Source organism: Vipera berus (assembly GCF_964194415.1).
Source record: "Vipera berus genome assembly, chromosome: 7".
Lineage (NCBI taxonomy): Eukaryota > Metazoa > Chordata > Lepidosauria > Squamata > Viperidae > Vipera > Vipera berus.
The window spans coordinates 23,509,224-23,521,323 of record NC_138209.1 but is presented as its reverse complement, the minus strand read 5'-3'; the positions used below and the strand labels follow the sequence as shown (position 1 = coordinate 23,521,323).

General features: G+C 35.7%; 1 protein-coding gene across 1 annotated transcript in view; it reads left to right on the top strand.

Moving 5' to 3' along the window:
* COL25A1 (collagen type XXV alpha 1 chain) overlaps positions 1 to 12,100 on the top strand; it is a gene marked incomplete at its 3' end in the record, with an annotated part of 303,888 nt that overhangs the window by 285,214 nt on the left and 6,574 nt on the right. The window contains exons 33-35 of the mRNA XM_081332774.1: positions 2,697 to 2,750; positions 5,588 to 5,614; positions 6,516 to 6,569. Coding sequence (XP_081188900.1) covers positions 2,697 to 2,750; positions 5,588 to 5,614; positions 6,516 to 6,569 — 135 coding nt within the window. The remainder of the gene's footprint in view (positions 1 to 2,696; positions 2,751 to 5,587; positions 5,615 to 6,515; positions 6,570 to 12,100) is intronic.

Here is a 12,100-nt window from a genome sequence, read left to right as displayed (position 1 = left end):
ACTGTCACCTCCACTAGCTTTGTTGTTGCTCAGCTTTCCTAAGGCCCATTTCACTTCACATTCTAGGATGTCTGTCTCAAGGTCAGTGACCACCTCATCGTGGTTATCAGGGACGTTAACCTCGTTCTTGTATAGTTTTTCTGTGTAATTTCGCCACCTCTTCTTAATCTCTTCTGCCTCTGTTAGGTCCCTGCCATTTTGGTCCTTTATCATGCCCATTTTTGCATGAAACGTTCCCTTCATCTCTCCAATTTTCTTGAAGAGATCTCTAGTCCTCCCTATTCTATTGTTTTCTTCTATTTCTTTGCACTGTTCATTTAAGAAGGCATTCGCCATGACAAGGCAGTAATCCATGAAGGGGACAAAATCAATACATTTATCTATGTATTGTTTTCTCATGGTTTGATCATTCTTTCTGAAAAAAAAGAGTCAATTTTAGTCTGTTTCTTATTCTTTTTATGAAGGTAAGGATAAAGCACTCTGAATGCTGGCTATAGCAGTCAGCACACCTGGGCATTTTTCCATGGCAAATGACTATCTGCAATTTCTGTGTCCTTTTCACTTAATTCTGCTTCATCAGTTGCTTTCAGCACTTTTCCGCTGGGTTGTACCTCAGTCAATACTGATTGGAAAATTGCTTCTGGGTCAGGGTTAGGATTTTGCTTCTGCAGATGATTCATAGGTTACCTTTTTAGCAATAATCCACTGCAGAAGCTGAACTTGGTAGTGCATTTTGAATGTTTTGATTATGCCTTGGTCGAGAAGTTGAATTTTTGATATAGTGTTTGGAGGCAAAAGTTTCAGTTTCACACTTGTAAAATGATTCACTTATGGATGTCTAGTACAATTGTCCACTACAAGGAGAATGGACTGTTTCTTCTTCTCTATTTTTCAGTCAATGCCTCTTATCCACTCCTCAAATAGGGCACAAGTCATCCGTGCAGATTTGTTACATTTCCAGGTGACAGGAAAGTCTTTGGGCTACAGGTTCTTGAATGAGTGTAGCTTTGCCAATTTACCAATCACCAAAGGTTTTAGCTTCTCTGGTTAAGCTAGCACAGGGGTGTCAAACTGCCGGCCCGTGGGCCAGACGCATCATCAGGAAACCGCGCCCACTCCATTGCCGGCAATGGAGAAAAAAAGTTCCGATATGTTGCGCAATGTCACATGATGTCACGAGTTTGACATGCCTGAGCTAGCACACAGCAGAACTGTGAAATATTCTTTAGAAAGTTTTCCACTCTTACATTTGTCACTCCTCATAATGAGGCTCCTATCAGGCATCACCTTTAAAAAGAGTCCACACTCGTCAGCATTAAAGATGTCATCATTTTTACTGCCAAATCAAAGTTAAAAATATTATGTTCTTTGATATTCTTCTTGAAAGAAATTCACTGCTACCAATTCTGCATTTTGCTTTTCTTGCCCTTGGTGCAGACTGGACTCAACTGGTCAAGTTATAGAAAGTAAATTAATACCGTGTGTCAAGGTCCAGGTGGTCAAGATACAACTTAGAGAGGTGATCAATTTAGAGAGGTTGGCTTTCTAATTGTGTACATATAGTGTATGTACAGTTATGAAAATTAGGTCAACTTAGGGAGGTGGTCAATGTAGGGAGGTGGTCAACTATGGAGGTTTTATTTTATGTTATGAATAATGTAAATACTTGAGATTTTTATGATATTCATAAAAAATCATACAATGGTAGCTTTGCCTTTAGAGATACAACAGATATAACAGAGATGAGCATAGACCTATCACTATCTCTCATCTTGACTTACCTAAGGCTTATTTTTAATAGCAATTTTATTAAAAATTACATCCACAATAATAAGAAATTAATACAAACTAAAAAAGGGAAAAATATGTGCAGAGAATAAAAATAGAAATAGAAAAGAAAGCAAAAATAAGAATATTGTAAAGAAAAAAAAGAAACAAAATATAGAGAAAAATGGCTTTCCCTTAATACCACTTTACAATGCCTTGGTAAGGCCCCACTTGGAATAATACATCCAGTTTTGGTCACCATGATGTAAAAAAGATGTTGAGAGTCCAGAAAGAGTACAGAAAAGAGCCACAAAGATGATCAGGGGACTGGAGGCTAAAACATATAAGGAACGGTTGCTGGAATTGGGTATCTCTAGTTTAATGAAGAAAAGGAATAGGGGTGACATGATAGCAGTGTTCCAATATCTCAGGGGTTGCACAAAGAAGATGAAGTCAAACTATTCTCCAAAGCACCTGAGGCAGGACAAGAAGCAATGGATGGAAACTAACCAAAGAGAGAAGCAACCTAGAACTAAGGAGAAATTTCCTGACAATTAGAACAATTACAGTGGAACGACCTGCCTCCTGAGGCTGTGAATGTTCCAACACTGGAAGTTTTTAAGAAGAGACTGGACAGCCATTTGTCTGTAATGGTATAGGGCATCCTGCCTGAGCAGGGGGTTGGAGTAGATGACCTTCAAGGTACCTTCCAACTTTATTACTATTACTATTAATAACTTATCAGCTTCTCTTAAATACAACAGATGATTTCTTCTTCCAAAGAAATGCTTCAAGGTCTTGCTGACCTACTAAAGGTTTCTTCTGAAAGCAAACATGGAACCTTGGTGGAGGGTAAAAATAAGTTAAACATATTGCATAATAAAGTCTCTTTACTATATATGAGCAGCATTGATATTATTATATTTTAGGGTGAAAAAGGAATTGCAGGAGATCCTGGGCCCAGAGGACCGTATGGTTTGCCTGTAAGTTATATGATTTTTTAGAAGTGCAATATTTGTAAAATCCTTCATTGAAACTTGCTACATTTAATAACTATTCATCACAAAGAAATGCAATTAATTTAAATAGCAAGTCATGGCTCATGAGATCATCACCTTATTTCAGGTTTAGACAGATTCATCCTCTCAGTGCACTTTGCAAAAATAATAAAGTAGGTTTCACATAAACAAAATAAGAAAAGCCAATATTGAATATCAACACTTTTATATTGCTCCTGCCATTTTTATAATTTTGTGAAGGTGTCCTTAGGCACCAAAGTATAATGGTAAGAATTTTGGCCAATAAAATGTTAGATTATTTTTTTTAAAAAAAACCTTATATATCTCTCCAGAGGAAAGAGCAATCATGTCTTAATTATGCAAACTATTGTCTGTTGTTACGTTTTAATTTGCAATTTGAAGCAAATTTGATAAGAGTTGTTTTTGTTGTTTTTTTAAATGTCACATAATTATGCTATTGTCTTGTTTCATTAAATGTCTTGGGCAAAGAACTTTTGCTCATGAAACATTGATATAAGTAACTGCCTTGAATATTGCAATATATTGGAAGCAATTATTAAACTTTGTTAGCATGCAGGTATTTATAATGTGCAGATATTAAATTTTGTTTGATGTATATTTTATGAGATATTTACATGTAGGTACTGTATGTATAAAATGAGGAGACATCTCTATATCCAGTATAATTTTTGGATAAATATTTTGACACAGAAATATTTTTCTATAGGTATATATGTATAACCTGAATTTGATGTTGTTTATTTGAAAACATTAGAATGTTTGAAAGTAGTTATTTTTGTGGGAATTTTTAAAGATTGAAATATACTTAATTCTTCTTTGCATCATGCATGATATCATTTATTCAAACTGCAAATGAAACTGTGTGCATATGCACACATGAAAGGGAGAAAGACTGCAGAAAAACACACAAAGAACACATAAGCCAAAAATCATTTTTAGATGTAGTAGCTACAAATTGTCATAAATTTATTTAGCTTATATTTTCAATAGTTTTTTGCAAGTTTTTACAATATTTTTACACATTAATCTGCTTAGACTGTATGAAATTAGAATGAATCACTGTTATCCATTGTTCCATCTATTTATCATCTACCATCTATCTATCTATCTATCTATCTATCTATCTATCTATCTATCTATCTATCTATCTATCTATCACATCTTTGAACCACCCAACTCACTTAGATCAATTGCTTTATTTAATATCACAAAATGTTTTGCAAATGGAAGAGCATGAAATAAGTGCATATCCATTGACTTGCCTGTCAAATAAGTGCTGTGTTCATCCAAAAGAATCCCAAACATGGCAGTGGTGGTTTGCATATCAGTTACTGAGAATCGCTATTTGTTATGGAGGAATTTACTAATCTGAAGAATGCCCATAGTTCCTTGGTAAAACATGCACCCAGTCAAGGCAAAAAGACTTTTATCTGAAAACTGAAGAACTGCTGCCAAACACTTCAGCAACTTAGATTACAGAAATATCTGTAATATCTATTTTAAACCACACTCCATTACAATGTCAATGGAAACATCTGTTCTTCTGCTAGCTTGCTTTGTGACTTCATAATAATTTTTCAGCAGTTCAGGTGAATATTTCAATAGAAATGTTTTAGTAAAAATATTTATTAAAAATAATCATAAGGATAATTCCCAACTTTTGAGCATTCTCTATCTCTTCATGCGTTATACAGATAGGTATTCATTCCTACTTACTATTGTTTAATTCAGGGGACTCAGAAAATGTCCACCCTAACAGATCCTACAAGATGGGAAGAAGTGAATAAAAGTGATCATATTCATAATCAGCTTCCTTAATGCATATTCTCCAGAAAACTAGACATTTCAGGAACAGTTCTGTGTTAATCTCTGGTGACAAAAAAATCAGAATCAGACAGCACCTTTTCTGATTAGTAAATGTCATTAAGAGGCATAAGCTTTTGCAAGCCCCTTAATAACATTAGAAAAGCTTCTAGCAGATTCCTCATTTATGCAAAACAAGAGGTCCTTGATTTGTAATATAGGTCCTTGATTAGTATTCTTTTAGACGCTTCTGAGTTTTCTTCCAGTGGTTCTATTGCTACTAAAATGACTTGACCAATAATAGACATGTTCATAGGCCAGTGTTCTTTTTATGTAGTGTGATTGTTAGCAGATGCCTTTCAATTCTAAAGACGTTCCAGTACCCCAAGGATCAATAAGACAGATTCTACTCAATGACATTTTGCCTCATCCAAACCCACTCTTGCAAAGTACCGAGTAATAGTTCTAATATAATAAACATATGTATATTGCATTCCCTGATATTTAAATTATTTTATATTAATTAGTCATTGAATATGTTCAGTGGCATGGATTTCCACTCTCTTCCTTTCCTGTGCTCCATCAGAACTGGGGATAAGAGTTTGGAAGATTTTGTTTTTATGTTTTGCTTAACATGTTGTCTAAACTAACAAATAGTTAACTGTGGTTTGCTGAAATATATCGTAACTCGCTACTTAATGCTATTTTGCTTCAACAAAAGCATAATTAACAATAACCATAATAACCATAAGTGATACTTAAATATTTTCATGTTTAAGAGGGTACTCAATATAAAAAGGGTAAATGCATTGTACATGACTGTACTTCATTTAGAGAACTTGTTCTTAAGTCAGTTTTGGATTCAAAATTGTATTTTTTACACAGCACATATCTGAATAATCCTGGCAAATATTTAACCCCATTCAAGTTTTATAAGACCCTGAAAGTTTAACAAAACTATTATGGTTATTTAATAGGGCAAAGATGGTGAACCTGGCCTTGATGTAAGTAATAATTGATCACCTATTTGTCTGTGTGGTAGGTAAACATTTGTTTCAAGTAATAGTCGCATGCTTACAGCATGTTGAAGATTATCCCATTTCCTATGCATGACAATCATGCAGAGATTATACTCAACATTGTACTGTCATTTGTCTTAAAATAATACTAGAGAAAAAATAATACTACCATAAATAGTACCCCTAATGGTTTTGCAGCAATTGATGCTAACTAGAGCACGGATAAATGACCAAGGAATGACAAATGTTCATACAATTCTGTATTGTTACAAGCATAATACTAAGTGCATCAAACCTTACAAATGCAGTCGGTGGTGCTCAAAAATGCAACCACATTAAAACATCACCACAAGGCAACTCCTATTTGCAGCAACAGCTATTCCAAGATTTGGGGTGTTTTAATCATGTTATTATAAACAACACACACCCAAAAAAGCCTACTAATGTATTCTAAAACAGTGAAAACCTCATCAGAAGTTGTTCCCACAAGGAACTAGCGTTTCTAGGTTGCTACAGCATCTTTGATTGCACATGCTGACTGCAATTGAGTTATATCTTATCAGAATTAAATTAGAAGCTGCAGTTAGATGTTCCAGTTTGTGCAAAGTCTTTGGAACAGAAAGAAGTTAATTAGAATGCTATTGCCCATTTGTTTAGTGCCACTAAACCTCTATGAAGCATTTGTCCTTGAACATTGCCAGCACTAATTTGCATGTAGGGAAATGAGAGTAATTTTCTATCAATTCTTTTTTAGTTTCAAACTACTCGATGCAGAATTCTTGGGAGTGGGGCTGCTGGAATGCATAACATAGACCTCTACAGTAAAAATAAACCCACATATCAGTATACAGACGCCAATAGAGATGTTTTTGTTCATTTTTTATAGGGATTCCCTGGTCCACGTGGAGAAAAGGGTGATGTAGGAGAAAAGGGAGAAAAGGTGACCTCAATGCTATTAATTGTTGTTTGATTACTTAGCTTAGTCAGCTGCTCTCTCTCCCAGACTTACAATTTGTCCCATTAAGCTTGTCTTTCTTCTTTCTGTGTGCCAAAAGGCCCTATCACTGCTTTACTAGACAACTCAGAATGTGAAACCAAGCTTCCACCCAGATCCAAAAAGATCAGCATTTTCCATAATAAGAGAAGGGTTTTCTCCCTCTAAGACTCCTTGAAGTCTGTGTTTGTTTATACTGTGGTTATTGGCAAGAGACATTGGAGTAGCAGTAGGACAGGAGACCCTGGGCCAGAGTGACAGCTTTTGTAAATCGATATACTGGTAGGCTACAGACTTCAATTAAATGTGTGCTGTATTTATACTTTGTAAGCACCTGGCTTTATTGCTGAGAAGATGAAAACTAAGCTAGGAGCACTTTGGATTAATTTCAAGATAGTTAATTGCATCAGATTCCTATTTCAAGTGATAGCTAAACATTTAGTTAGAGCACTTAGTCCTACTGAGACAGTTTCAATGTGGTTGTCATTGGATTGCCTTCACGTATAATCATTGAATTTCTACTAGAATATGCAGTGTGGGAGCTCTGAAATATATGCATGGACCTCACTCTCCAATTCTTTAGGTTTATTTTCACTGTGAGGCACACTATGCACTGTTACTGTACATACCCCAATATTTAGACATGCAAACGTCTCCTTTTTTAGTTCAGTAGGTGGTATTTAAAACATCTCAGCAGTTGAAGGATTTCCAATTTATTCTCCTTAGATTTCTGTGAAAATTCAATTGAGTTTTGATTCTGAAATAGCAAAAATAAGATATGACAGGAATTCACATCAAACTGCTCAAAGCAGAAGTCAAAATTGTCTATAGGCTGGCTGTTTCAGATTGCTAATATACAAAGAAAGAAGCTTGCAGTAGTAGCTATTCTCCACATTATAAAGATGAAAGAATGTCTTTATTATGGCAGGAGATTACACTGCATTCTATGCCCTTGAAGTGGCAGGTTCTCTTAGTCCCAATTCCGATGATCATGCATTGGGCATGATTTTTTTTTGCTGAAGAAAGCCTATATTCCTGCTCACCAGCTAGAATGGAAATCCATGCTCATACACCCTACATATATTAAATATTGTGTTGAGCCTTTCTTCCTCGACTCATCCATTCCAGTGCTTAGCCATAGAAGATGAAGTAGTACAACTTTGGATGTGATGTAAACAGCATCTGTTCCTTTTCAATTATGTAATTCATAAAAGAGTTGAAAGATGAAATAGAAGTCATTCTGTAGGGTAAACAATTTTGTAATATTTCATTGGGGTTGGGCAGAAAATGAAAACCTAGATTGGAAAATCTGCTTTGAAATAGCCAGATAAACTTTGCATTGAAACTTTGCTTAGGCCTATTCCCTCCTTTAGTTCATTTTCCAAAGTTTTCATGTTTTCCCTGTTGACAATATTGGGGAAATCAATTCCGTGGAACAATTTCTAATTAACAGAATTGGGTGAAAAATAACAGGGTTGCAGCACCACCTTCTGCAATGATGAAGTATCACATAGAGAGCAGAAATTAGTGAGGGGAAAAAATATTTGATCTCCTGCTGATTTTGTATGTTTGCCCACTGACAAAGAAATGATCAGTCCATAATTTTAATGGTAGGTTTATTTTAACAGTGAGAGACAGAATGACAAAAAAAAATCCAGAAATACGCATTTCAAAAAAGTTATAAATTTATTTTCATTTTAATGAGTGAAATAAGTATTTGATCCCTTCACAAAATATGGCTTAGTTCTTGGTGGCAAAACCCTTGTTGGCAATCACAGAGATCAGACATTTCTTGTAGTTGGCCACCAGATTTGCAAACGTCTCAGGAGGGATTTTGACCCTCTCCTCTTTGCAGGTCTTCTCCAAGTCATTAAGGTTTCGAGGCTGAATGTTTGACAGCTCAAACCTGCAGCTACCTCCACAGATTTTCAATAGGATTAAGGACTGGAGACTGGGTAGGCCACTCCAGGACCTTAATGTGCTTCTTCTTGAGTCACTCCTTTGTTGCCTTGGCCGTGTGTTTTGGGTCATTGCCATTCTAGAATATCCATCCATGACCCATTTTCAATGCCCTGGCTGAGGGAAGGAGGTTCTCACCCAAGATTTGACGGTACATGGCCCCTTTGATACGGTGTTGTCCTGTCCCCTTAGAAACCCCCCCCCAAAGCATAATGTTTTCACCTCCATGTTTGATGGTGGGGAGGGTGTTCTTGGGGTCATAGACAGCATTCCTCCTCCTCCAAACACGGCAAGTTGAGTTGATGCCAAAGAGCTCAATTTTGGTCTCTTCTGACCGCAACACTTTCACCAGGTTCTGTTCATTGGTAAACTTCAGACGGGCCTGTACATGTGCTAGCGGGTGCTGCAGGATTTCAGTCCTTCATGGCGTAGTGTGTTACCAATTGTTTTCTTGGTGATTATGATCCCAGCTGCCTTGAGATCATTGACAAGATTCTCCCGTGTAGTTCTGGGCTGATTCCTTGCTGTTCTCATGATCATTGAAACTCCATGAGGCCAAGGGAGATTGCCAAGCTAAGGTTGGACCAAATATAGTTTCTACAGAGACTTGGCAATGTACCTGTTCAATTTTTTAAAATTTTGCTTGCCAAACTGGTTTAGGATAAAGCAGAGTAAAGTATTTCCAAAGTGTAGCATTTCCAAAGTGTAGCAGGGACATTCAGGGAGATTGAAAGAAAGTTTTCAGTGCAGTAAATTTTAATAATATTGGTAACTTCCATTTTTTCCTCAAGCTATTTTGTGAATTTCTTCCAATTTACTTTCCTGTACAAATGTATGCTTCCATGAGAGATCATAAATATAACTGCAGACCCTATAACTCTGTCAAACATACTAGATTTAGAGCTGGGTTGAAGGGAATGAAAAAAGAGACTTCTTATAATAAATAATAGGCTATTCACACTTTACTGTACTGTGTCACAGATTAGACCAGTGCTTTTTCAAACGTTTTCCTTCATTACCCAAAACCACTTATCAAAAAGTCCTTGTTACTGCTTATCTGAAAGTCCTTATTTAAATGTCCCTGTCATGATTAGGTAACAGGTTCATCAGTCATTATCCAAGAAAAAAAAACACTTTAATCCAATTTTGGGTAATTACCCAGGTTTGGAAAGCACTAGATTAGACATTAAACCCCAGTCTGTTGTGTGCCTCCTACCTGTGTGGTTAATTATCGATTCTGTGTATTGTGCAAATATCAAGGTAATTTAGGTAGCCAGAATTTTAACTTAAATGTCAGTAAGCATATTATGTGATCATAACCTCAGAGCCACTTGGTTCAGAGAAAATTGGAAGATCTCCAAAATCAGCTTGAGAAAAATAAGATGGAGCCCATAGAATAACAAAATATAACTTTGAAAACTAAACTATAAGCTTACATGTTTAAAGAAGAGCTGTTACAGTTTAGAGAACTAGGATATCAATCCTGAAAGAATAGTATTGCATCATAGTATACAATATCATTGACTGATGTTTGCTTTTCCCAGGCACCATTTATTTACTGGCTGAACTAATTATAAAAGGTTGGACTGGTTCAGTCAGGTGAAAATTTGTCTTATGGAGTCAATTGTACCAAAGATGAAATTGCTTTTAAAGCTAAATAATTACCCCTAGATATTCTAGATGCAAATAGGGAACTGATATTTAGACTAAAATTTGCTCTTAAAATTTATTAATATGATTATTTAGTATACTATTTAAAACTCATAAATATTAACACTAATTCTAAATCTTGTATCAATAAAAATGTTACACATAATTATTTCCTGTCAAATTTGAAAAGTGTGGGAAGCTGTATTTTTGCATAAGCAAGATTAAAAGGCCCAATTTATTTTCCATTTATTGTCCTTTCAAGTTACTCTAATCCATTTTTGTTGGCTCTTCTGATTCATGGTTTGGTCAGAATCTACAGTCAGGGTTTATTTATTTTCCTTTTTAAAAAAACTCCTTTTGTTTTTATGTACTGTAACATCTTTATCATTTACTCATGCCTCCCTTCTAGCTCAAAGTGGCATACAAAGCACTCCATCTTATTTTTTTAGAGTTAGCACGTTTGTAACTCATATTTGGAGAAATGTCCTTTTTAATGTAGAACTTAAATTACCAATATTAAAGATAAAGTCTGTCAGGTTGATCTAACCCAGGGGTCTTCAAACTGGGCCCTTTTATGACTTGTGGACTTCAACTCCCAGAATTCCTCAGCCAGCTATGCTATGCTATGCTATGCTGGCTGAGGAATTCTGGGAGTTGAAGTCCACAAGTCATAAAAGGGCCTAGTTTGAGGGGTCTTCAAACTGGGCCCTTTTATGACTTGTGGACTTCAACTCCCAGAATTCCTCAGCCAGCTATGCTATGCTATGCTGGCTGAGGAATTCTGGGAGTTGAAGTCCACAAGTCATAAAAGGGCCTAGTTTGAAGACCCCTGATCTAACCTAAATGGAAGTGGAGTGTTCCATAGTTAATTCCTTTGACTCATAGTTTCTGGGTTATGTCTGCAATTGTTCAGTTACTGCTAGGAGCTTCCCTCATCATTTTAAAAGTTCATCATATTTTGGCCCACTGCCGAAAGTGATGAATAAATATTTGTTGTAGGATATAATGCAGTATATCTCTCCATGAAACTGTGTTTGACCCTCATTAGATGTTTTGTCTTATGTCATAGTACCTTGTGCATTTTGTGCAATTTCACTTTTTAAATATATGTTAGTACAATAATTGGTTATGTTGATTTAAAGGAGGTTCTAATTTTGGAGGGGGGATTCATTGAGAGACTTTAAGAATGCACTGCTTTAGGCAATGAAATATTAAATATTACAACATTACAAAGCAACTATTCTAAATATTTATTTTCTGCTGTAAATGGATGCATATTTTTGACGTGAAAATGAGTGACTGTCTATTCCTTATATGCCACTCTAATCTTTTCTGCCTTTCCAGAGGTGCATTTCTCCCTTCTCTTACCTTTTTTCCTTAAAATTCATCTGGTCTTTTTTATCCTTTTCCTTGCAAATTAAATCCTTCCTATAGCTTAGACCTTGATAACCATTCCTTAGTTCTACTAATTGCCTTTCTGTTGTATCTACTCTTAATTTGTGTCTGTGTGTGTTTAAATAGAGTCACTTTTGGTTTTGTTAAGGACTGTGAGCCTGAAACTCATTTGCCATTGTAACTGATCAGGTGTGAAAACAATTCTAAATTAGTTCTCAAAAGTGTCCTCCATTGCCTTCTGATAAAGTCATTTTTCTCAGGTAGCTGTTCTTGTCTCCAAGTATCTGTTTACAGAAAGCTCTTAAGTCTCAGACTAAATATTGCATATTTTCTTTGAAATAATGTCTATTTTCAGACAAAAATGTTTCTAATTTAGGCACATGAATATTTTAATCCAGGAAGAAGGCCATAGAATATAGAGCTCTAATTTGGAAACACATCGGAATACTTTAGACTGAGACACATGGGTCTTC